Raw genomic sequence first — 22,463 nt, forward strand, 5'->3', positions numbered from 1 at the left:
CCCCCGATGCCACAGCCCTTAACAAGCCCTCTGCTGGGTGCCCCGAGTGCGGGGGGAGCCCCACACAGGTGCTTCTTGCTCGTGAGTCCATCTGTCGGGAGCCAGGGCTCCCTGGCCTCTGCCCAGGTGTAGCAGGGCCCGTGCTCAGGGGTCAAGAGGGAGTGTCCCTGCCCTGTCGAGGCCGCTGTCCCAGTGTGGAGCGTGCAGAGGAGGGAGGTGTGGGGGGGACAGAGCACAGAAGGGGAACGTGCACCGTGGGCAGCCGGGGAGAGGAGAGCAGGAGGGCGCTGGAGCCCCAGAAAGGGGTGAGGGCACCGGCTTTGGAGAGCGAGTGGGCGTGTGGCCCTGAGTTCAGGCTGACAGTCAGGGGCCGTTTCTGTGGGGGCCCTGCAGCCCGGCGAGCAGAGAGGGGTGGGAGTGCGTGCGTGTTGACGCCACATGCCCGAGGGGCTGGCACGCGCAGGGCCCGTCACGTGTCCTGCCATCAGAGGGGACGTCTCCAGCCTCGAGATCGTCGAAGGTGCGGCAGACCGCGAAGTGTGAGAGGGGAGGAAGCGGGGAGAGCCGGCCAGGGCCGGAGCGCCCTGAGTCCTCTCTCTCCTGCCCTGAACCCTGGGGGCCCAAAGATTCTAGAGTGATTTGAACTCGGCCCTCCCTGTCCTTTTTTTTTTTTTTTTTTTTTTAAAGATTTATTTATTTGACAGAGAGAAATCACAAGTAGACAGAGAGGCAGCCAGAGAGAGAGAGAGGGGGAAGCAGGCTCCCTGCTCAGCAGAGAGCCCGATGCGGGACTCGATCCCAGGACCCTGAGATCATGACCTGAGCCGAAGGCAGTGGCTTAATCCACTGAGCCACCCAGGTGCCCCCTCCCTGTCCTTTTGAAGGTGTCGTTGTCAAGTTAGGAGGAGGGATAAAACGAACCCGACTTCGGGTTTGTTAGCTCCACGTCCAGCTTGGGAACGTGTGGACACCGCGTAGGCGGGTCTCCACTGGTGCTCCTGCCCGAGCCCCACAGACGGTGTGGGTGGGCCCGGCTGGCCTGCATCGCTCCCCGCCTGTACCAGCAAAGGCCGGGGCTGCCAACCCCCTGGGCCAGGAGCCTGGTGCCCTGCCTGGGAGGCCCCTCTGGGACTGCAGTCACTTTCCTGCTAAAAGCAGGCCCAGAAAGCAGTGGTTTCAGTCTCGCCGAGGCCGTGGCCTTGGCCCGGAGAGGTGCGTGATGCTTGTCAGCAATGGCCAGGAGGGGCCGATCCGCCAGAGCAGGAGGAGCAGGAGGAGCAGGAAGGCTGATTCTGACCTCCACGGCCCGCCTGCAGGCTGCCGGCGTCTGCTCCTCCGCAGGCTTCCCCGAGCCGGAAATGGCCTCCTCGGCCCACGTTTGTGCGTCCCACGGCCCGTGCCCCAGGCTGCTCCCCCAGCCCACCAGGGTCCCAGCCATGGGGTTCGTTGTGTCGGACTGAGTCCTTACTACGGGTGGACGCCAGGAACCCGCAGCTCTGCCTGCAGAACTGTCCCCCTGGGGCAGATGGTGTTTTCTTTGGACGCGACTACAGTGGTTTCCCGGTGCGGCCGTGTGTTCCCCCATCAACAGGATGGGCCTCTTCCGGCACCTGGTTGGATCAGGGGAGGCCCTGTGGCTGCTTTGACCCCCCAGATTATGGCAGAGGGTCCCGAAACCTTCCACTGGCCTGACGGCTCCCTCACCGCCCCTCAGACGTCAGCAGCACGTACGCTGTGTGACCACACCGAGACCACAGTGCCATGTGGGGCCACGCAGGCCTCCGGGATGGGGCAGGAAGGAGCGAGGGCCCTGTGGACATCACACGGGTCAGAGCAGATGGACGGCCCTGCCGAGCCTTCTCTCAACCCCTGACCTTAGCTCAGAACCAGGAGCCAAATCCAATGGCTGTTTGAGCCACTGTGTTTCTGGGGCATTTGCCATGCCCTGTGATAACCAGCACCCCCTGCTCCCCGTACTCCCCTTGTAAGCCCTCTCCACAGTGGGTGGGGGCCACCTTGCTCCTCCCCCGAGGCCACCCCAACAAGGTCCAAGCTGAGTGGCCCAGACAACGGAACTTTCTGGTCTCCCAGGCCTGGTGGCCAGAAGCCCGAGACCAAGGTGTTGGTAGGGCTGGTTCTTTCTGCGGCTGTGAGGGAGAGTCTGTTCCGTCCTCTCCTGACTTCTGCTAGGAGACAGATGGTCCACAGAGACCCACACACGAAGACTGTTCACTCGGTGCTGCGCTGCTAAGATACGAAACAGGGCCTGTAACTGAGGGCCAGTGGGGTCCGGGAAGGATCTCTCCGGGGGCAGACCTTGAGTTGGGAGCCCAATGATGGGCCAGGTGCAATCACATGCCGATCTGGAGCAGTGTTCCAGGCACAGCAGCACGTGCAAAGGCCCTGAGGTGGCGGCGAGCATGGTGTCTTTGAGGAACAGAAGGAGGCCCTGTGGGCTGCGGGGATGATGGGGGTGGGCAGGAGCCAGGCTCCAGAGGGTCCTGGGGCGGCTGCTACAGTGTGTGGGTTTTTATTCTAAGTGAACTAGAGAACCACTGGTGGTTTTTCAGCAGGGGAGTTATGCAACATGACTTGTGCCGCTCTGTGGAGAATGAGAATAGCAGCCAGGAGGCCAGGTAGGTGGAGCTGGTGGGGCTGGCAGAGTGGATGGAGGGGACGCGGAAAGGGGGGCGTGGAGGTGTCACTGGGCCTTTCTTGAGCTGCGGTGGAGGCGGGAGTGAAAGGCAGGGTCCGCTGGGCCCCCGCGTGGGCTGCTGGGGAGACGGCTGGCTGTGTGGGCTGGGGCAGAGCGAGCATGGGACTTGGAAGAGACTTGGGGTCGGGGCCAGGCCTGGGAGGTGAGGGGCTGTGGCAGCTCGCAGCCCGGGGGAGGGGTTCTCCATGGGCATGGCCACCCTGTCACCCTCCGAGCCCGTGGGAGGGAGCTACAGGCCAGGTCCCACCACCCAGAGGAGGAGCCTGTGCTGCGATTGGAGGGCGGCAGGCAAAGCAGGACTGTCAGAGGCTACAGAGCTGCCCCAGGCGTGGGCTGTGAGCCGAGTGAAGACAGTGTCCCTGAACTGCCCTGGGCCCCTGCTGTCGGGCCCCCAGCCGTCGGCCTTCCCGGCCCTCCGCAGCTGCTGCAGGACTGGGGTGCGTGGGGGGGGGGGGGGCGCTTGCCCCGTGCCCAGCCCTCAGGGGCCCGTGCCCAGCCCTCACGGGCCAACAGCAAAAGCCCTGCACTACCGTTCAGGACAAGAGAGTACCAGAACTAGCACGTATGGTCCATGAAGTCACCCCGGGACCTCCGGGCCCTGCTGAGCTCCCCAGGGCAGTTGTCACATTGCTGGCGCCCACCCTGTGTAAAGCACCTGGGCCCAGGGGCTCCATGTCCCCAACACCTGGTGTCCAGCTGGGGTGTCTCACATGGTAGTTGAAGAGCAAAAGGGCCTCCTTGTCCCGGGCTGTGGGGTGTAGGGTGTGGGATTTACCCACGGCAGGGCCCCCCAGCTTTCAGGAGTAAGGGGGGCCACAGCCACTTTTGCCCTATTTACAGTGGGCATCTCAGAGTTCGCAGGGGCCCTTAGGTGGGCACCTGGAACCCTGTGAAGGAGTGTCTTCAGGGGCAGCCTGCTGGCCATCAGACACTCAGGCAGGCAGGTTCCATGGGATGATGGCTGGGCCGACCCCTGGCCAGGCAGGTGCAGGCTCTGCCCCTCCCCCATCTGCCTTTGCAGTGGGTCTGCCTCCTTGTGCCAGGGCGTGAGAACATAGTCTGTGCTCAGCAGGGGACGGCTCCCAGGCACGCTGGGTGGACCCCAGGCCCAGGGCATGCATGGGGGCGGGGCCTGCTGCTGGGGCTCAACCAGAGCCCACTGAGGGTCTCCCGCTGGCACCCGGACCAGAGATGACCCAGGGAGACTGGGAGCTATCGGCAGCCCCCAAGGGTGGGATGGGGTACCCTGTGACTGCCCAAGGAGACCAACAGGAGGAGCTTGGAGCCCTAATAAAATCTCCTGGTTGTCAGGTTAAGAGCCCCCACCCCAAGTCCCAGCTCCCCAAGGAACAGACTGTGTCTGCAAACAGCCGCCTGTCTCCTAAGCCTCGTTAGGGAAGGCTAAGTGGCCCTGGGCAGATGGCAGCCCCCAGGAAGGCTGGTTTGTGTCACCTCCTAGCCAGCCCATTCTGGGCCTCCTCCATAGTGTGGGGGGTTCCGGGCCGCACCTCTGCCCACACAACTGCCGGGCAGACCTGCCTTGTCCTCGCTGCCACTATGCAGTCAACCTCTGGGGGCCCAGTCAGGGGCCCGTAACCCAAGAAACTTCCTGAAAAAAACAGGCCCTGCCCAGTGCTGAGCAGGAGCGTGATGACGGACGTGAGCACAGCGATCTGTCTGGACACCTCCCTGCCCGCTGAGTGCCCCCTGGGGCCTTGGGGAGCCATGTGGGAAGGGCCAGGGGGAGCAACGGGGCTGGGTCTCCCCCGACCCTGCCTCCTGTGGCCCAGGACCACAGAGAGCGGCAGACGGGATAACCTAGGGCCTCCCCTTGGGCTGGGGGGCCAGGAGTGAAGTTCAATGTCACCATTCCCTGTCCCAACACAGTTGGAGGCAGGTGGCTCTGGGCCCATTTTGGGAAACATAGGATTAAGGGGAGCATAGCTAAGGGGTCATGGGTGCCTCTGCCCTGTTTCCCTCTCACTGACCGGCCACAGCCTGGCCAGTGGCCCCAGAAGTGGACGAGGACCTGGACTGAGCCCCTCCCCCACCCTAATGGTGCCACACAGGTGCTGCCAGAGCCGTCGCTGGGCAGCTCTCAGGACTCTCAGCCCCAAGGAGCACAGGCCACCCGGGCCACCTTGGCCCGATACTCAGAGCTGCCTGCCAGCCCCTTGAAGCCCATGTTCTGTGTCCTCCAGGGCCCGGGACTCGTCTAGCTCAGAAGGCCGGTCCCCCAGCCCCGGGCCAGCCGGGGAAGCAGGGTGCACGTGGGCCGGCTGACACGCGCTCACCGCCCCTTTGTGCCTGTCTCTCCTCAGCCAAACTACGGCCCCGTCCCAGCTGTCCCTGCAGCAGGCGGAGGCCACCCCATCACCCCTGCTCCGCTGGCCCCTGAAAGCCAAAGCAGGTGGCCCTGCCGGCCCTTTCTGGGACCCCAGGCAGTGACCATGCCATGCAAGGTGGAGCTCCTGTGGTTCACCTCGTGGGATCGTCAGGGGTGCTGTGTGCACTTAGTGCTATGGCCTATTTTACAGATGGGGTAACAGAGGCTTGGAAGGATGTCCAGCCAGGGTTTAAGTCTCTGAGCCGAAACGGAAGGCTGGTTTTATGAGAGCAGGAGGGAAGGTAGTTGTACCTGCGGCTTGTGTCCTGCACCAGGGTGGAGACTGGCTCGTGGGGTCCTGTGGGACACAGGGAGGGAGCACTCCTGGTTCAGGGAGAAGCTGGGCTGAGGTGCCGTCCCAAGAAGTTTCTGCTGATCCCATGAGAGCTCTGGAGAAGAGGTGGTGGCTCCTTGGGGTGAAGGGTCTGGGTCTCAGTACCTCATGTCAGCCAGGCACAGGACGTGGGCCACCTGGAGAGGGGCTGGAAGAACGCCCCGAAGTCGAGGCTGCCTCCGGTGGGGGCTGCATGCAGGGAGCACTGCCAGCCCCTGGGGAACGAAGGCCGCACCCCAGAGCAGCGCCTGTGGGGGTGACAGCAGCCGCCACAGACTGCCCGAGCTCCTGGGGGCATCAGTGCTGTCTCTCTTGCGGGTGCTGTAGGCGTCTGGGGTTGAGGCCGTCCGTGAGTCTATGGTGGCGTGTGCTGGTGAGCAGGTGGCTGAGACCAGCCAGTCAGAAAGGGCTCTGGGGGTCGCTGGTGACCGCCTCATCTCACAGCAGACCCTGAGGCCCAGAGAGCCGGGGAAGCCTTGGCTGTGCCGCCCGCAGGGTTGCTGCCCACATGGGCCCCCCGAGCCAGATGAACCGGAGCGCTCCAGAGCGGCTCTCTCTGCAGGTCTCCGCTCAAGGGTTCATACTTGGCGTGATGAAGTCAGTTCAGTGCAGCAAATATTTGTTGAATGCCTATTAAGTGCCAAGAAATGGGGTTGGGAGGTGCAAACAATGCGACTGTGTTCCACCCGCGGTGATGGACCGACCAGCAGACGACCAGCACCCTGTGAGCCACTATGACACAGCGTAAGGGAAGGGGCTGACGCGGTCCAGCTCGGCGGCGAGCCAGCCGCAGGCACGCTCCGTCCTCCCTAGGACCGCCTTCAGTCTGTGTTCCAAGTGAGGATTCTGGATCGCCTAAAACCAGAGGCTTGCCACAGGGCCAAGGACAGAGAGATGTCAGAGGTAAGTCAGTGTGGCCTGTTTGATTCAGACAGCCCAGTAAACGCACGATCGAGGCCCCAGGGAAGCGTGGAGGAGTCTGGAAGGAATAGGAAAGGCTTGTGTTGGAGACCTTTGTGGGTTTAGGCCCTAAAGAGTTCATGAGGGTTCAGCAGGCACTGGGGGCGCCTTCCTGAAGGAAGAACAGAATAAATTAGTAAAGGAGAAACATGAAATCGAGAAATACGGTGGAAAGTGGATGAGAGACGGAGGGAGAAAGGGACGGATGGACGGACGGACGGACGGATGGACGGATGGCGGATAGAGCGACGGACGGTAGGTAGACGGCGGGTGGCGGACGGGTGGCGGACGGGTAGACGGGTGGGGGCTGGGAGGGCGGGGGATGGAAAAGTGAGTAGGCGGGTGATGAGGGGGGGTGTGTGGGGACCTGGTTGGGTGGGGGCTGGGGGGTGGGTCGGGACAGACAGACGACGTGTAGTCTAGTGTTGGTTGAGTCTGTGGAGATGGAGGATGAAGTATCCAGACTGTGGACCCGAGAGCCCCAAAGCTAGGCAGGTTAGAGAAGCTGTGAGGGTCACGTTAGCTGAGGGTGCCACAAAGCCATGGTCAGCAGCTTTGGAAAGCAAAGAAGCAGAAGCCCAGGCCTGTGCCGGGGGCTCCACACTGTTGTTGGAAGCAGGTGGGCAGTGCGCGGAGACTGAGAAATGAGCAAGAGCCAGTGGAGGCCCTGAGGCCCGGAGCAAGGGTGCTTCCGGGTGACCCGGCTTCTGGAAGGGCCGGGCTTGTCTGAGAGCCACACTGTGGTCAGGGCCAGGGCCTGTGGTCTTGACCCCGGAGCATCCATGGCCTCTGGACCCCTACAAAGATGTGTTCTGTTTAGTTTGGGCTCCTGGTCATTCACAGCTGAGAAACGCCATGGTTTTCAGACTGACATCTGACAGAATCGGGCCAGACTTCTCAAATGCAAGGCCAGGTCACAGAGCGGGTGGACAGCCTGTAACCTTTCGCGGGGCGGACAGGCTGGACTCATTTCCAGTGGTGTATCGGTCAGGTCTGTGGGAGCAGGGCGGTCATTCCTCAGGCCCCTGCAGCCCTGCAGGCCTGGGCCAGGCCTGCTCTTGACAAGGCCGCCCCCCTCCCCACCCAGTCTGGCTCCCTGCAAGCCTCCGAGCGGGCAGGGCCCCAGCCGGGCCGCCCGGCGGAGGGGCTCTAGGCTCTTGTGCTGGCGGTACATTCACTTCCTCTGTGTCCACGGGGCAATCTGTCCAGTCTGTGTTCCCGGCTGCTGCTGCAGGGCACAGGTGAACTCACACGGAAGCAAGGCGTGCGAGCTCGGCGGCTGAATCTCGGCTCGGGCAGGCGACCTAACCTCTGTGCACCTCATCCGTAAAATGGCAGCAGCAAGACGGACGGTGCCGTGGGTGGGTTGTCCCATGAAGCCTCAGAGGGCCCTTGTGAGGCTTCATGGGGTAATCCGTCCACGGCCATGAGAACAGTGCCAAGTGCACCGGGAGCCTCGAAAGAGTGGGTGTTCATATCCTGTTGTGGTGGCGGAGGCAGCGGCTGCAGGGAGCCGGGGAGCGGGGAGGCGGACAGCGGCTCCGGAAGGAACCGGCCCCTTCCCTCTCACACACGCCCTCATTCACAGGCGTTTGCTGGCCAAGAGAGGAGCACGCCTCGGGCCCTGTATCTGGGGCTCCCAGTGTGTGGGGACACAGCAGGGACTGGCAGTGACAGCCGGGTGGCCAGGCTGCAGTGGGCAGGGCTTTCCGGGGAGGGACCCAGCCCTGGGAGCCACGGCGCGCTCACACGGGCCTGCACGCACACAGCATCCTGAAGCTCCATAGCCCTTCTCTTTATCTAGAGGGTGGGCAGGGCCAGAGCCAGAGAGAATCTTGAGTGGGCGCCGCCACGCCCAGCACAGAGCCCAAGCAGGGCTCGATCTCACAACCCCGAGACCGTGTCCTGAGCCGAAACGACCGCCGGATGCTCACCCAGCTGAGCCGCCGGCGCCCAGCTCTGGGGCCCTCTGTTGTCCAGCTTCCTCCCGGCAGGCCCCCCACCCCGTCCTACAGACAGGGAGACCGAGGCGGGGTGACGGCCGCCCCGCAGGGCTCGTGGGCCCCGCCCCAGGGCAGCCCTGGCGCGCACCAGCCCTGCTCAGGTGTGTTGTCTGTGGTCGCAGGACCAGTCTCTGCCAGGCCAGTCTTGACATCTCTGCACAGCGCTCACCCGGGGAGCACTGGTCCTGCTGGTCATGGTCTTGCTGGAGGGGCAGAGCGCTCTTGCGTTCTTGGCCTGAGGACAGGTGGGAGGAGCAGGTGCTTGTGTGACGTACGGCAGCCACTGACGCTTAGAAGGGCACCTTCCAGGGCATGCCACCTGCTTGTGCTGGGGCTGGCCACCCTGTGGACAGCTGTGGTCCCAGTGACCCCCCAGGACACATCCCTCAGGCCCTTGGGGTGATCCTGGGGCCCCTAGATCCTGGGGCCCCTAGATGAGGCGGGTCCGTGCACCGCGTGACAAGGAGCTGGTTTGGCCTGGGTGTAGAACAGGTGGTTTTCCTGGAGGAGGTGCTGCTTGAGCTGAGTTTTGAAGAGACCAGCAGGAGTCGGCAAGGAGCAGGGTTTGAGGGGCATTGCGCATGGCTGCGGAGGCTGCGGCGGGCAGGGTGGGGTCACAGGGCACCGGGGGAGGGCGACACAGACCTGGAGAGGCAGGCGGCCTTCAGCTCGGTCTGGAATACTCTGGAATCATCGCTTCTCTCTTGAAACCCTTCTTTTTCTGCTTTGCCGTCTCCCCCACTGCACGTCGAGTCCAGAGTCCCGTCTCCTCAGCGCGGCCCGGGGCAGGCCCCACGTACACAGGCCATGCTGAGCCCTGGGGAACGGTGGGGGCGCCCAGCCCCAGGCCCCAGGAGCTGCATCCCCCAGGCCAGTGCAGAGTGCCAGGTGCAGGGACCCTGGCACTGGACCGGGTGGGCAGCTTCCCTGGGGAGGGAGGCCGAGCTGGAAGGTGGGCCAGGCGGGCTCCCAGGCAGAGAGCCCGTGTCGACCGTTTGCTGCTACCGCCTGACCTCTTTGTGCCCGGTCACCAGAGAGGAGGGCCTGCAGGTTGCTGGCGTGTGACCCAGCCTGCCGGAGAGCAGGTCCTGGGCTTGGTGCTGCGTCAGGGAGGTGGTGTGGGGGCTCCCTGGGTCGGGGGGACCTGCTTTATGTAGAAAGGCTTGCAACGAGATGAAAACTGAGCGATCGAAAAGGTGCAGACGTTGCCGGCGGACAGAGGAGTCCGTTTAAATTCTCCGCTGTGCTCAGAAAGAGGGCTCTGCCCAACGCCACCGGCCAGCAGGCAGATTGCCCATTTTCCTGTCCCGCTTTCCTCCCAGTATATCTCCCGTGGGCTGACGCGCGGGTCTTAGTCGAGGCGTCGGAAGGGGGAGGCTTTACCAGGGGTTGTCCCTGGTGAGCCACGGTGGTCCCTGTCCCAGTGGGCAGGAGCGGGGACCCAGGGCCCGTCAGCTCCAAGCCGCGCTCCCACGTTTCCTTCCGAGTGCTGGGAGCTTGGTCCCGGGGCCGCTCGAGGCCTGTACTTGTCACCTCTCGGCGTGGTGAGAAACAGCCAGATTTCAGGGACCGAACACCAGTCTTCCTATGTTTGGGTTTTGTGCTGCTTTTGGTGGGGGCGGCCTTTCGGGAACTCATGGGGGATCCAGTTCTGCCCATTCTAGGGCCCCGCCTTTCCCGTGGCCTCCCCCGGCTCCGCCCCCACCCTCCGTCTCGGTGGGAGAAGGGGACGGTAGGAGGCACCGGTTTGTGCGCCGAGTTTGGGGGCATTGTTTCCCTCCTGTGCCCCAGCCCGACCCCGTCCCTGTTCACACTCGCCCCCGGGCGGCTGTGGTCTGGTGGTGGGCCCGGCAGGAAGAGAACAGGCTGGCGACCCCCTGGAAGGCTCCCTTGGTGAAGGGGACATGTGAGCAGGGCCTTGTGACGCAGGGCGGGGGTTGTGTGCCCAGGAGAGGGCCCCAGGAGCCCAGCACAGAAGGCAGGGGGACACAGACAGCTGCGAACGCCCCCGTCGGCACGGAGCCCTCAGGGAAGGGGCCTGTGCCCGCTTTGGTGGCGGGGAGACCTGGGTTCAAATCTCTGGGACTGAAGGGGCCGTGGCAGTACGTTCGGATCTGCTGGCCCCTCATCCCAGCCCCCCTGCCTGGCGGGCTCCCAGCTCAGCCCTGCTGGGCGCATCCCCTCTACTCCGCGTGCCAAACCCCTGGCTGGGTGCGGGGCATTGTGCCCGCCTTCCGATGAGAGAGCAGACGCTCTGGGGTCTGAAGGGCTCAGCCCAGCCCTCCACTCGGCGTCTGAGCTCAGCCAAGAAGCCCAGCCCCCAAGCTGTGGAGGGTGTCAGTGGGACCCCAGACCCAAGCGTCTCTGCCCATGTTCACCACGGTGCACAGACAGGCACAAGCCACGCCAGGACGCAGCCCAGGGCAGTCTTCCAGGGGCGTGGGTGCCCTCCGTGCCCCTCCTGTGCTAGCGACGCCCTGTGCCGGGCTGGCAGTGGTGCTCGGGGCCAGAGTCTCTCCACGAGTGCTACAAGCCGCGCCGGCCTCCCTGCGATTCCAGCTCGCCTCAGTTTTGATTTAATTCCCTTTAATCTTTAATGAAAAGTTGTAAAAGTAAGTTACTTACCCAGGAGAGCCGCACGGCTCCTCGGGAGCTGCCCTCCACCTGCGGGGGATTGAGCGTGTGGCCTCGGACGGGCTCCCTCCCTGGGTGCGGGGAGGAGGGATTCCGCTTTATGAACTAATTAGCTACCTCAGTAACTGCTTAAACATGTGCCATTTGGTGGATTGAGAGCAGAGCTCCGGCCTCACACGGCGCACACCCTGGACGGTCGCCGACCGGGCAGATAGAGCCGCGTTCTGGCCCCGCGACCCGCGGACGCCTGGTGGCTGCGCTGGGCTCCCCAGAAACCTCACAGTGGTCCTGGGGCACACAGAGCCAGACCTCATCCTGCCAGTCATTGTCACCTCTGCCTGTCTCTGAGCCTGCTTCCCCGAGGGCGTGGCCTTGTGAGCAGGGGAGGGGGGGTGGGGGTGGGCTCACGGAGTGGGCGCAGGGGGTGGGCCTGCGAGGTCTTGCCCAGAGCCGTCACCCTACCTCCTGAGCATGCTCAGGCTTCTGGTCTCTTCTCCAAATTCACTCAATATGCAGAAAAGTAGCCAAATTAAAACTAAAATGTCCAGACTAAGGGAAACTGCATTTGGTGTAATCGGTCAAGACCTGCAAAAGAGGGTGTGTGTGAGAGTGTGTGTGTGTGAGAGTGTGTGAGAGAGAGAGTGTGTGTGTGCGCGCGCGCACGTGTGTGGAGGCCGCAAGGCGGCTTGCGGAGGGCCGGAGTAGGGCTCTGGTTTGCTGCCCCATCGGCGCTGGGCTTCCCGTCAGCCAGAGAGAAAAGATCGGTTACCGGCTCTCATTGGTAAAGAAGGAAACACGTCGGTTACTGTCATGTTGGCATTCGAGAAGGTTCTCCACTTTTTACCGGATGCTTGGACATTGCAGGGGCTCCTACCGGATCTGCCTGTGACTTCTCCCAAGGGACGGGCTGCCAGCTGGTGCTGTGACCAGGGAGGCCGGGTGCCGGGTGCCGGGTCCCCTCGCCGTACAACTCTCCTCACGTCCCTGGCTTTGCTTGTTTTTCCGCTTGAATTTCTTTTGCTTCAAAAGTGACAGAGCTGCTCTAGTAATCCCCAGCCTCACCTGAATCCAATGGGACTCTCCAGTTTAGGCCCGCCCCACATTTATGTTGGCCAGAAAAATGCATGTGTCCCGTGAGGTTTGACGTTTACAGGTGCTTTCCCTGAAGGTGGCTGGGCAGAGCCTCTCACACGAGGCTCAGTGGGGCTGTTCCTGGGTCTTCGCTGGATTAATTTCTCCTGAGTGGTTCTCACATCTTTACGACGCTTTATCCAAAATCAGACACTTGCTCCGGAAGTCTGTTTGGCTGCCGGTTTCTTACAGTCGCCAAAGGGAGGAGGGTTGGGCTGGGGTGGAGGCAGGGCAGTGTCCGCAAGCCAAGTCTGGGCTCAGCTGGCCTTGGGAATCTTGACCTAAGGGAGAAGCGCACAGCTTGTCTGATAAGCCAGAGGCGCAAAAACCCCGCCCTCTTTGCCGCTGAAGGCGATTTGCACGTGACCTTGGGGCGGGCTGGTATTTTAGGTGTTCCTTCACCCTCGGTGGAGCGCGCTGTGCTGCTGTGCGGACCGGCTCCACCAGGGGGTCCTGCCCCATCTTCTGACCCTGCTCTCTCTGCTGCCCCTGCTGAGCGCGGCTGTGGGCACACACGCGTCCACACTGGATGCTGAGCCCATCCCAGGCCCAGAAAAGCAGATGCTCAGGGTACAGCCAGGCCGGGAAGTTCTCCTGGGAGAAGTCTCCTGGAGGTTAGAACCTCCCGGGCTGTTCACAGCTGGTTAGCAGCATCTCCTGATTGCCGGGGGCTCGCACCCGCCCCTGACCCCTCGCCTACCCTCTGCACAGAGCAGGCTGGGCAGACACCTGTTGGCCTGCTGGCCCCACAGGCCCAGCCGGACAGGCCCAGCCGGACCGTCTGACTTCCTCGTCCTCAGGATCGGCTCCTCTCGGGCCACCCCCACACCGGCTCCGTAAACCCTGCCTCGGCCCTGCCTCTCACCCGCAGCCATGCTCTCGCCCTTGGTTGTCCCAGAGTCTGGCCCCGCGATCACGGGTGGCCTCAGACTTGCCAGGCCCCTCGTCTCTGCTATGCGTGGGAGAAGAGGATCCCACACTAAGCCCCAGCCATCTGGTCCTGAGCTCCAGACGCAGCGGAAGCTAAGGGCTTGGGATTCCAGAAGGTTCTCACAGCTATGGATCCAGGCATCCTCCTCCGGGAAGCCCCTGCTGGGGACACGGGAGCAGCCCATGCTTACCTCACTGGCCCACAGCAAGCTCTCTGGGGTGAGGCTCCCACAGAGCCAGGTAGCAGGGGCAGGCCCTGGGCCTGGGCCTGGGCCTGGGCCCCGGCAGCTCCATCGGCTCCCCACATCTCTGTGTCCCTACGCCACAGCCCCACCTGTCGTGTGTGGCCTCCAGGAGGGACATGAGGCTGCCCGTCGGCTTGGCCGATGAGTGAGACACCGGCAGGAGGGTTCAGCACAAGACCCCTACCCCCGCCCAGGGCGCATCCCTGTCCCCAGTCCTCATGGCTGGCTCCCACCTGAGCCCCCACCCAACAGTGGCTGCCCTTGGCCAAAACGCAGGCAGCTCCGGCGGGCGGCTTCTGCCTCCTCGCGCCTCTCCAGGGCGGCCCCCAGGGCCCTTCCTCCTCTCTGTTCTATTTTTAGCAGGTGCTTCTGCCAGAGCCCAGGGACGTGCTGTAGCATAAACGGGGCAGCGGCTTCAGGAGGAATTCTGAGCCAGACAAAATTAAGTCCGTGACTCTGGCTGGTATTAAAAGTGAAGGAGAAGCAGGCCTGGGGCGGAGGGAGAAGGCGGACCGGCCCGATTTAATGCTCTGAGGGAAGAGACTAATCTGCTCCCGGGAGAATTCTCACGACGTGAGATTCTTCGCATAAATGACATCTTCCACGGGAAGTCTGGCCTGCAGGTCGTGGACCCAGAGCCGGGCAGTGGCAGGTTGGTCCTAACGTCCTCCCTGCGTGGGACGCGTCAGCCTTGGCCCGGTCCCTCCGAGACACAGGTTGAAGACAAGTGACCTGGGGCCAGAAGGGGGGCCGGGCACAGCCAGTGAACGGGGGTGGAGTTCAAGTGCAGCCCAGAGCACACCCACGCCCTGGTTCAGCCGCTTGGTCATCTAGCGGGTACCAAACGGAGCAAGTGCCTACCGGGCCTGGTGTTGGGGACCCAGGCAAGTGCCAGTTCTCCTGGAGCATCCAGGGATGAAGGAACACAGCTGGTAGCTAAGCAGTTGGGTAAACAAGAGATACGATGTCAAAAACCGGGAGAAAACAGAGGGTGTGGAAGAGTAACGGGGTAGGCGGGATCTTCCCTGGGTGGTCAGAAATGGCCTCTCAGAGGAGAGGGCCAAGGTGGCAAGAATAGCAGGAGCAAAGGCCCTGGGGCAGGTATGCACTGGGCAGGCGCAGGCTAGAGGGACAGGAGGGAGGTTACGTGGTTAGAGCAAGAAGTGGGGGGAAATAGCAGCCTGTGTGATCGGGGGAGCCCGACTGGGGCTGCGCAGGGCCCTGGAAGCCAGGCTCAGTGGCCAAAATCTGATCGAACCTCCCTTTTGTTCTGAGTGAAAGAGAAGCCATAGCCCGGTGAGCAGCAAGCAAGGAAGTAACCCAGTTGAGTGGCATGTTTACACCATCCCTGTGACTGTTGAATGGCAAGGGCAGGTCAGGAAGCGTGGACGTAGGGAGGTCTGCTAGGAAGCTGGCCCCTGCTCAGCTGGAGGCGGGAATGCTGACTGCTGACCCCGGGGTGCCCATGGACTGGGCGTGGGCGCCAAGCAGGAGTGACTTCGGTGTGACCTTCAGGTGTGAGGCGGGGCCTCTGAGACGCGGTCGCCTCCTCCCTTTCAACCGGCTACTCCAGGACACCCTCCCCTCATCACAGCTGCCGAGTCCCTTTTGTCAAGGGAGGGGACATGTCCCACAGGTTCCAGGGGTGAGGACACAGACATCCTTTAGGGGGCATTAGTCTGTCTACCTCACCGTCTTCTGTGGCAGTAAAGCAGACTCAGGGTTCTGGAAGGTTCCAGGGGAAAGGTTTGACCCTCCAGAGTCTGAGCTCTGTGTGTCCTGCTCTGCACTCCTGAGCAGCCCCCAGGAGGAGGTCCCCTGCGCACAGCTCCCTGGCAGCTGTGGGACCTCATCCACCACCACTCTTGGGGTCCCGGTCTTGCTGTGGGCACGTGGACAAGGCACCCATCTTCCCCATATAGAGGGCAGGAGGCCGCCTCGGACGGGACTCCAACCGGGAAGCAGTTAAGGGGAGGCTGTCCTCCCTCAGGCACAGCAGGAATGACTCCCAAACTGCTCGCCTCTGAGAAGAGTTTAATTCTTCATTCCCAGCTCCTGCTGCTCCCCGCCCCTCCCCAGGGCCCTCTGCCCAGGATGGGACACGGCTGGTCCGGTCCAGAACCAGAGAAGGGAATTGGTTCCAGCAGGGGGTGCCGAGCCCCCCCACCTCGAGCACAGCTAGCCTCTCCAGCAGCCCCGGCACCCGGAGGCACGTCTTCCCCCGATTTCTGAGCCAGCACCCTGCAGGTCCCAGGAGAGACCCCCGCGGCATTCTCCTCGCTTCAGGGAGCCCGCTGTGGTTCGCGCAGGGAACAGCAGACCCGCGCTCCACTTGGCTGGGAGAGGAGTGATGTGGGGCGTTCTGGGCCCTTGGACCTGATCTGAGATGTTGGCCTGCAGAAAGGGAGGAAGCGGCTGCTTTCTGAGCACAGAAATGCTCCCGTGTGGTGGGCGGTCGTTCTGGGCGCCGGGTCCTGGGGCGGCATGCCCCGCTGTCCTGTTTGCCTGGGACCCCGGGCTTCCTGGATGCAGGACTTCCAGCACTCGTGCCAGGCTGACCTGGGACAGTTGTCACCCTGTGCGTGAAGACACGGCAGGTGGCAGGTGGGGTTGGTTCTGCCACTCTAGAGAGCTGCCCCTCTTCTTCCCCTGGGGGGCAAGCCGTCACAGCTCCAAGGAAGAGCCAGCGGTCTGGGGGCCCGAGGGGAGTGCTCCCCTCAGACCAGGGCAGGGAAGGCCTGGTTGCGTCCCATGCCCTCTCTCTGGTCCTCTAGCCCTACCCCAGGCCTCTGAGGTAGGATCATGGGACCCCCCTGCTTAGCTGGGGGCGTGTCTACCACCCCTTCCGCCCTGGCCTGGCCTCAAGGCCACAGATCCCTGCTCCTTCAAGAGAGAGCCCAGGGAAGATGACTGCCCGTTGCTGCGCACACAGCACTGTCTCCCTCCCCCTTGCCCGGGAGCTGGGGGCCAGGGAAGGGTTAACCAACAGGTGGGCTGGGAGCCACTCCGCTGCGAGCCAGAGGCCAGTCCTCAGCTGCCCGAGCAAGCAAGTAATGTGCAGTTCTCTGTAAGGAGAAAAATGAGCGGAGACGTAATGAGCCAGCCACCCTTCGCTGATTTGCACATAATCGTATCTTTCCCGTAATGGAACCAGCAGCCGAGGCGCCCTGACACCTGCTCCCTTCATTCTCCCGTCTGACTCAAGAGGCTTAGACGGTGCCTGGTCGTGTTCACTGTTCAGCAGACGTGACCGAGGCCCACTGTGCCCGCCAGCCCGTGCCTGCGCTTCGTGGAGGGCCCCCGTCAGGGCCAGGAGGGAAGCACCCCGTTGCGCCCCTATGGCCGCAGCCTGCTTGTAGCGCGGGACGGAGATGCATTTCCGGGGTCCTGTTTCCTCGGCTGCAGGTGCTGGCAGGGGGTGAGGGTCGGCAGAGGACGCTGGAGTGGATGGCTGTTACCCTGTGGTGGCCCAGCGTCCACACAGCCCGTGGGCGGGGGTAGGAGCCCGGGGGAGGTGATGCGGGGCCGCCGGGGAGTATTCCCTCCTGGGAAGGTGGAGATGCGGCGAGGGGCAGGCGGCCCTGGAAGCAGACCCTCTCAGAAACGCTCTTACTCTGTGCCAGGGGTTCCGTTCGTGCCACCGTGTCCGCGGGATGCAAGGGAGGAATGTAGACGGAGCTCGGCGTAAAAACCCGCACGCTGGGGTTATTTAAATACGGAAACAGTGTGCACGACCTCCCGGGGCTCGGGTGGTAAATTGCCGTTTGTTCCTCTAACGGGATCCTCTGCCGCCTTTGCAAACATTCTCGCTAAAATGTGCGCGTGTGGACCGTGCTTCTGTTCTCGTGGTCCCAGAGCGCCAGCCGCCAGGCCACGGCGGTGAACGCACGGGGTGGGGGTGTGGGGGACGCGAAGGGAGAGGCGTCGCCAAGATGCCAAACGTTGGCGGGGGGAAGGGCTGGCCAGCGGGGGGCACGTAGAAAATTAGCTTTATCTCAATGAACTTTCCAAACTTTCTATATAACGTGTTATAAAAGCTTGTGATTTTAAAGAAACGAAATCTGGTGGGGAGAGACTTGATCTCAGGCTTTCCTGGAAGAATGGACTTGGGGGCACACGTGCCGGGTGGTTCTGGACCCGCAGCCCCTCCCCACCCCCCGCCCAGAGGCATCCAGAGCCGTCCCCAGGTGCCTCCTCGGGCCTCTGCCGGCCCGCAGTTCCCGGCGTGCCCCCCCACCCCATCTACACGCATGCACGCTCCTGCTCCCACACACGTGTACCCTACACACGCTCTCAATCACACACATGTGTTCTCACACATGCACACCACACACTCCCACTTACACACATGCTCACCCACACTCCCTGTCTCACGCAGTCACACACACACACACATCGCCCGTGTACGCACTCTCACCCCATCTCTCTTGTGCGTGCGCGCGCACACACACACACATACACTCTGACTCCCGTCCCTGACCTGGCTGCGCAAGGTCAGCTGGAGAGAGCAAGCCCCCGTCCCGCCCCGAGAGAGCACGTCCCTGCAGGGAGGGTTTTCCTTGCCTCCCAAGGCAGGCCACCCCCAACTTTCCTCCGATCCTGTGCCTCCAGGACCCCAGTGAGGAATCAGCCTCCTCCCACGGGCTCCAGGGCGCCCCCAGTGGCCGGGCGGGAGGGTCTTCCCTGCCGTCTCCTGGTGGAAGCGTCTGCCAGGCAGGAGGAGGTGTCCCCTGGTCCGCCTGTGGACACAACACCTAGAGGGCAGCCGAGGCAGGCTGGCGGGGCTCACGTCAGCCCCTTGCAGCCTCACAGCTAGCAGCAGGTGACGCAAAGTCACAACGTGGCCGTGGGCCCCCCTCCCTGACCTCCACGTTCGGGTCCATGAGCTGGATGGAGGCCTCCTGCCTGGCCATGTTGGTGGTAGAGCCGCCATGAGAAGGGGACTGCAGACTGTGACGGGCACTGGCACCCCCCCCCCCCCGTCTGCAGGCCAGGTGTTGGCTGGGCTTGGCCCCCTACAGAGGCTGGCGGGCCTGGCGGAGCGGGGGGGGGGGGGGCTGCTGCTTCCTGCTCTTTCAGCTCTGGGCCTCCACTGTCTGCCCCTGACCTCATGTGGCCTCTCCTCCAAGTCAGCTTCCCCTCGTCTGCCTCTCCCAAGGGTGCATCTCATTCTCAAATCCTACCCAGGCCTCCAAGTGGGTCCCCCAGACCTCCCCTTCCACCATCCTGCAGAGACGTCCTGGGAGGTTGAGGGGAGTGGGGGTCCGGGCACAGCACCTTCCAGTCCACCGACCCCCACCCCCATCTCCTCCAGCCCTCCTCCCCCCATCCCCGCTCTGCTCCTCAAGTTCCAGACCTCTCCCCAGCTAGCGTCCTGTCACCTCTCTGGTGCCCCAGGGAGGGCCCAGCCTTCCCCAGGGACTCTGGGCGGGCCACTGTGCAAGTGTGTGTGGCAGAGGCCCAGCCAGGTCCCAGGCACGCCACGACAGCCCCTGCCACCTTCTTGCCTTCTGGTTCTGAGTCTCTTTCCTGGCTTTTCTCTCCGCCGTGGGCCGTGGCCACAGCCAGCCCTCTCGGACAGGAGCATGGGAGACCCCAGCTGACCCCAGGCCCCTCCGGCATGGCACAGACCCTCCGGGGAACAGCTCTGGTGTCTACACCTGTCTTCTCCAGCCTGCACAGCAGCACAGCAGGGACTGGGCCACGCGTCTGTGCCCAGCACCCAGCCTGCACAGACGGGGCGGCTGCCTTGGTGTGGGAAGGAGGAGGGAGTGAACGGGACAATGAACGGGAGACAGACAGACAGGGGTGCAAGGCCAGCGGGGCAGTGACCTTGACAGTTCCGTGTCCTGTCCCTTGCAGATGTGCTGGTGGACGGACAGCCCTGTGACTGTGAGGCCGCGGCCTGCCGAGTGGGCGACCCCGTGCGTCTGGAGGTGCGGCTGACCAACCGGAGCCCGCGCAGCGTGGGGCCCTTTGCGCTCACTGTGGCGCCCTTCCAGGACCACCAGAATGGGGCGCGCAACTACGACCTGCACGGCGCCGTCTCCTTCGTGGGCTCTGGCACCCTCCACCTGGACGCGGTGCGTGGCAGTCTGCGAGATCCGTGCAGCCCCTGTGGTCACTGTCTCTTTGTCCCCAGGCCCCCCTAGGTGGAGGGCTCAGTGGTGGGTGAGCCCAGGCTTGTCTGTGCTGACCCTCATTCACCCAAGTTGCCGCAGGACATCACAGGTCCTGGCTGGGACCCGGGACGGTGGGACCAGCCTCGAAGCTTGCCAAGGAGACACAGCGGCTGCAGGTGGCCAAGGATGGTGTCAGACCTGCTGCCGGCCCCGCCCCGGCGCCCTCAGTCCGTGCTCCTGGCCTGCCGTGGCGTGGCCCGCGGTGATGCTCGCACAGCACAGCCCTCAGCCAAGCCCCGATCACCCGCAGAAACGACATCTCATCCCAGCCACGCCCCGGCCTGCCTCAACCCCGACGTGGCCCGGGGAGGGACGTGCTGTGCTCCTTCCGATGCTGGGAGTGACGGCTCAGAGAGGGGCACAGAGAGGGCACAGCAGGGAAGCCCTGGGGGGGCCTCCCCTCCCCTGTTGCCCCTGTGTCCAGGCAGGCCCACGGGTCTCCTGGGGGCTTTGGGGCTGGTCTGCTCGGGGCTGACCTCTGTCCCTCCTCCCACAGGTGCAGCCCGCAGGCCAGTCGTCCTGCCTGGGAGCCCTCCTCTTCCTCTACACGGGCGACTTCTTCCTCCACATCCGTTTCCACCAGGACAGCGCGAGCAAGGAGCTGCCGCCCTCCTGGTTCTGCCTGCCCAGCGTGCACGTGCGCGCCCTGGAGGCACCAGCCTGAGCCCCAGGGCAGCCCCAGGGGCCCGGCCTGGCCCCCACCTTCCCACCATGCGGCCCCAGCCCTCGAACCCACCCTTCCTCCCCTTTCTCCTGTGAGCACCCCAGACGCGGCAGCCTCACCCCTCCCGGACTGGCCAGCAGGGCCCTCTACTGCCGCTTGATACTAACCGGACCCCAGCGGGCAGCACCCACCCAGCCCAGGCCTCCCCAGCCCCACCCCCCACCCGGTCCCTGGACTGTCCCTGTGCCCCGGGGATCGCGGCCCAGCCAGGAGAGAGGAAAGGCAAGCATGAGGGAGGGCCACGGCCTGGTGGGGCCTGGGAGCCTCCCTTGAGCCCCCTCAGACCTTGGGCTCCCCCACGCACCGTCCCCCCCCCCCCCCGCCCCGCGCAGGGCTGGCTCTGCTCCCGAGGGCGCCGAGGCGGCCCCAGCCGGAGGGGCGGTGCTGGTCGATGCCGGGCGGGTCCACCGTTTCCCCGGCAGGCAGACCTCGGGCCGCGCCAGCTGCTGCAGGCCCGGGGCTGTTTCTGGGCCAGGCTGGGGTTGCCGGGGGCTGCATGTGTCCGTGTGTCTGTGACAAGTTCTCCAATAAAGGGCCCGCCTTGCTTCTCTGCGGTCCGCCCGCGTCCCTGCATCTGTTTGCCGGCGTGGCCCGGGGCCCACCCACCCACCCCGTCAGCCCCGGCTCGGGCAGGGCTTCCCATGCATGCAGGACGGCACACAGAAGCCCCGGGACACACACGGCTGGCACCTGCAGGGTCGGGCCTGTCCGTCCATCCCTTTGACCCCACAGTCCCCCACCCCGTGCCTGCGCTTTTCCGGCCTGGCTCCCCGGCTGCGATCGGAGCCCTGACTCGAGCCCCACTGTGGGCCTCAGCCCCTATGACGGCTCTGGCCATCTTGGGCTCCTGGTTTCTCTCATGAGGTCCACGAATCATCTGCTGCTCTTTTCCATCCCCACAAACATGGGGAGACCGTCCATCCCACTCAAACACTCGGGGAGACTTTGGGCATGACAGCGGGCACAGGTTGGGCTGGGCACCCCTGACCTGATGGGACGGTCCCTGTTGCAGCCACAGCCCTCAACCCCTGAGGCTGCTCCCCCGACCCCGGGCCCCCTCCTCCCTGCTCCCTTCAGGGCCACCTGCCCGCTGGTCCCTGCAGCAGCGGCTGCCCTTCCTGTGGGCATCTGTCCCCACAGCATCAGTGTGTCTGGCACACGTCACTCCTGGGTCAGGACCTGGGGCCTTCCCGTTTCCACAAGGCAGCCTGGGCAGCAGGGGTGGCAGTGACTTGCTCTCACGGTCTGTCATCAGGCTGTAGTGGGGCCTGGGTGATCTCCATGAGACCTGTGGGCTCCAGGCAGGGGAGAACTTTCCTGGCCCCACCTCGCAAGTGGCCGCAGGTGTCCACGGGGGGTAGCACCTCCCAATGCCAGGCGTGGCTGGGACACTCAGCTCCTGTCGTGTGTTCCCCAACTGCTCTGGGCCCAGGGGCACCACCTCCCTCCTAGCAGGGAGGGAAGCAGGGTCTCTAAGTGCCTGGAGCACAGAGTAGGGGACAGTGGGGCGGGACCAGAATCCGGCAGCGTCCACCCCGCTGCTCCAGCCTGTGTCCCCCAGGGGACATCGGGAGGGGCTGCCTGCTCCCACACGTCCCTCTTCTGAGGATGCGTGTCCAGGCCCCAGGGCCAAGCTGCCCCCTGGGGTTTTGCAGAGGCTCCGGCTGGGAGGGTGAGCAGGGCGGGAGTCTAGCCTCGCCTGGCAAGGCTGGGCCGCCTCAGGGAGGGGCACCATTTTTGGGTGGCACCGAGCTTCTGTGGGGGCTGTGGTGGCCCGGCGCCCCCGGCTCCCTCAGGCTGGGCTCACAGGCTGTGCTCCTCCCAGTGCCTCGCCCTGAGCAGCCTTCCCCGGCCCGGCCCGGCCCGGCCCCAGGCCAGGAGGAAGGAGGAGAGCATGGAGCGTCTTGGCAGAGGCCATCCTGGGAGGGTCTTGGTCTCAGTGCCCCCTAGCGAACCCGGAGATGCAATTCTGAGCCCAAGCAGCATGTCTGGGAGGAGGGGGGACCCCCCCAGGGGGGTGGGGGACCAGAGGTAAGGGAACGAGCAAGCAAGGGAGCATCACAGTGAGAGAAAGCTGCCTTGGCCCCCCGGTCTGGAGGTGGGAGCACGCGATCCCGCCTGCCAGCCAGGCCCTAGGGTCCTGGGAGGGAGCAGATGCTGGCCTTGGTGGTCCCGGGGGCCATGGGGCGGTCTAGGGGGTTCTTGTCGGGGAAGATGG

At 64.1% G+C, this 22,463-nt stretch overlaps 1 protein-coding gene across 2 annotated transcripts in view; it reads left to right on the forward strand.

The window, feature by feature from the left end:
- Positions 1-20,802, forward strand: part of TRAPPC9 (trafficking protein particle complex subunit 9) — a 483,860-nt gene extending 463,058 nt beyond the window's left edge. For both annotated transcript variants that reach the window (XM_059165548.1, XM_059165549.1), the window contains 2 exons: positions 19,202-19,422; positions 20,018-20,802. In XM_059165548.1, the coding sequence (XP_059021531.1) occupies positions 19,202-19,422; positions 20,018-20,185 (389 nt within the window). In that variant the 3' untranslated portion in view covers positions 20,186-20,802. The remainder of the gene's footprint in view (positions 1-19,201; positions 19,423-20,017) is intronic.
- Positions 20,803-22,463: the final 1,661 nt, after the last annotated feature.

This window comes from Mustela lutreola, chromosome 3, assembly GCF_030435805.1.
Source record: "Mustela lutreola isolate mMusLut2 chromosome 3, mMusLut2.pri, whole genome shotgun sequence".
Classification (NCBI taxonomy): Eukaryota; Metazoa; Chordata; class Mammalia; order Carnivora; family Mustelidae; genus Mustela; species Mustela lutreola.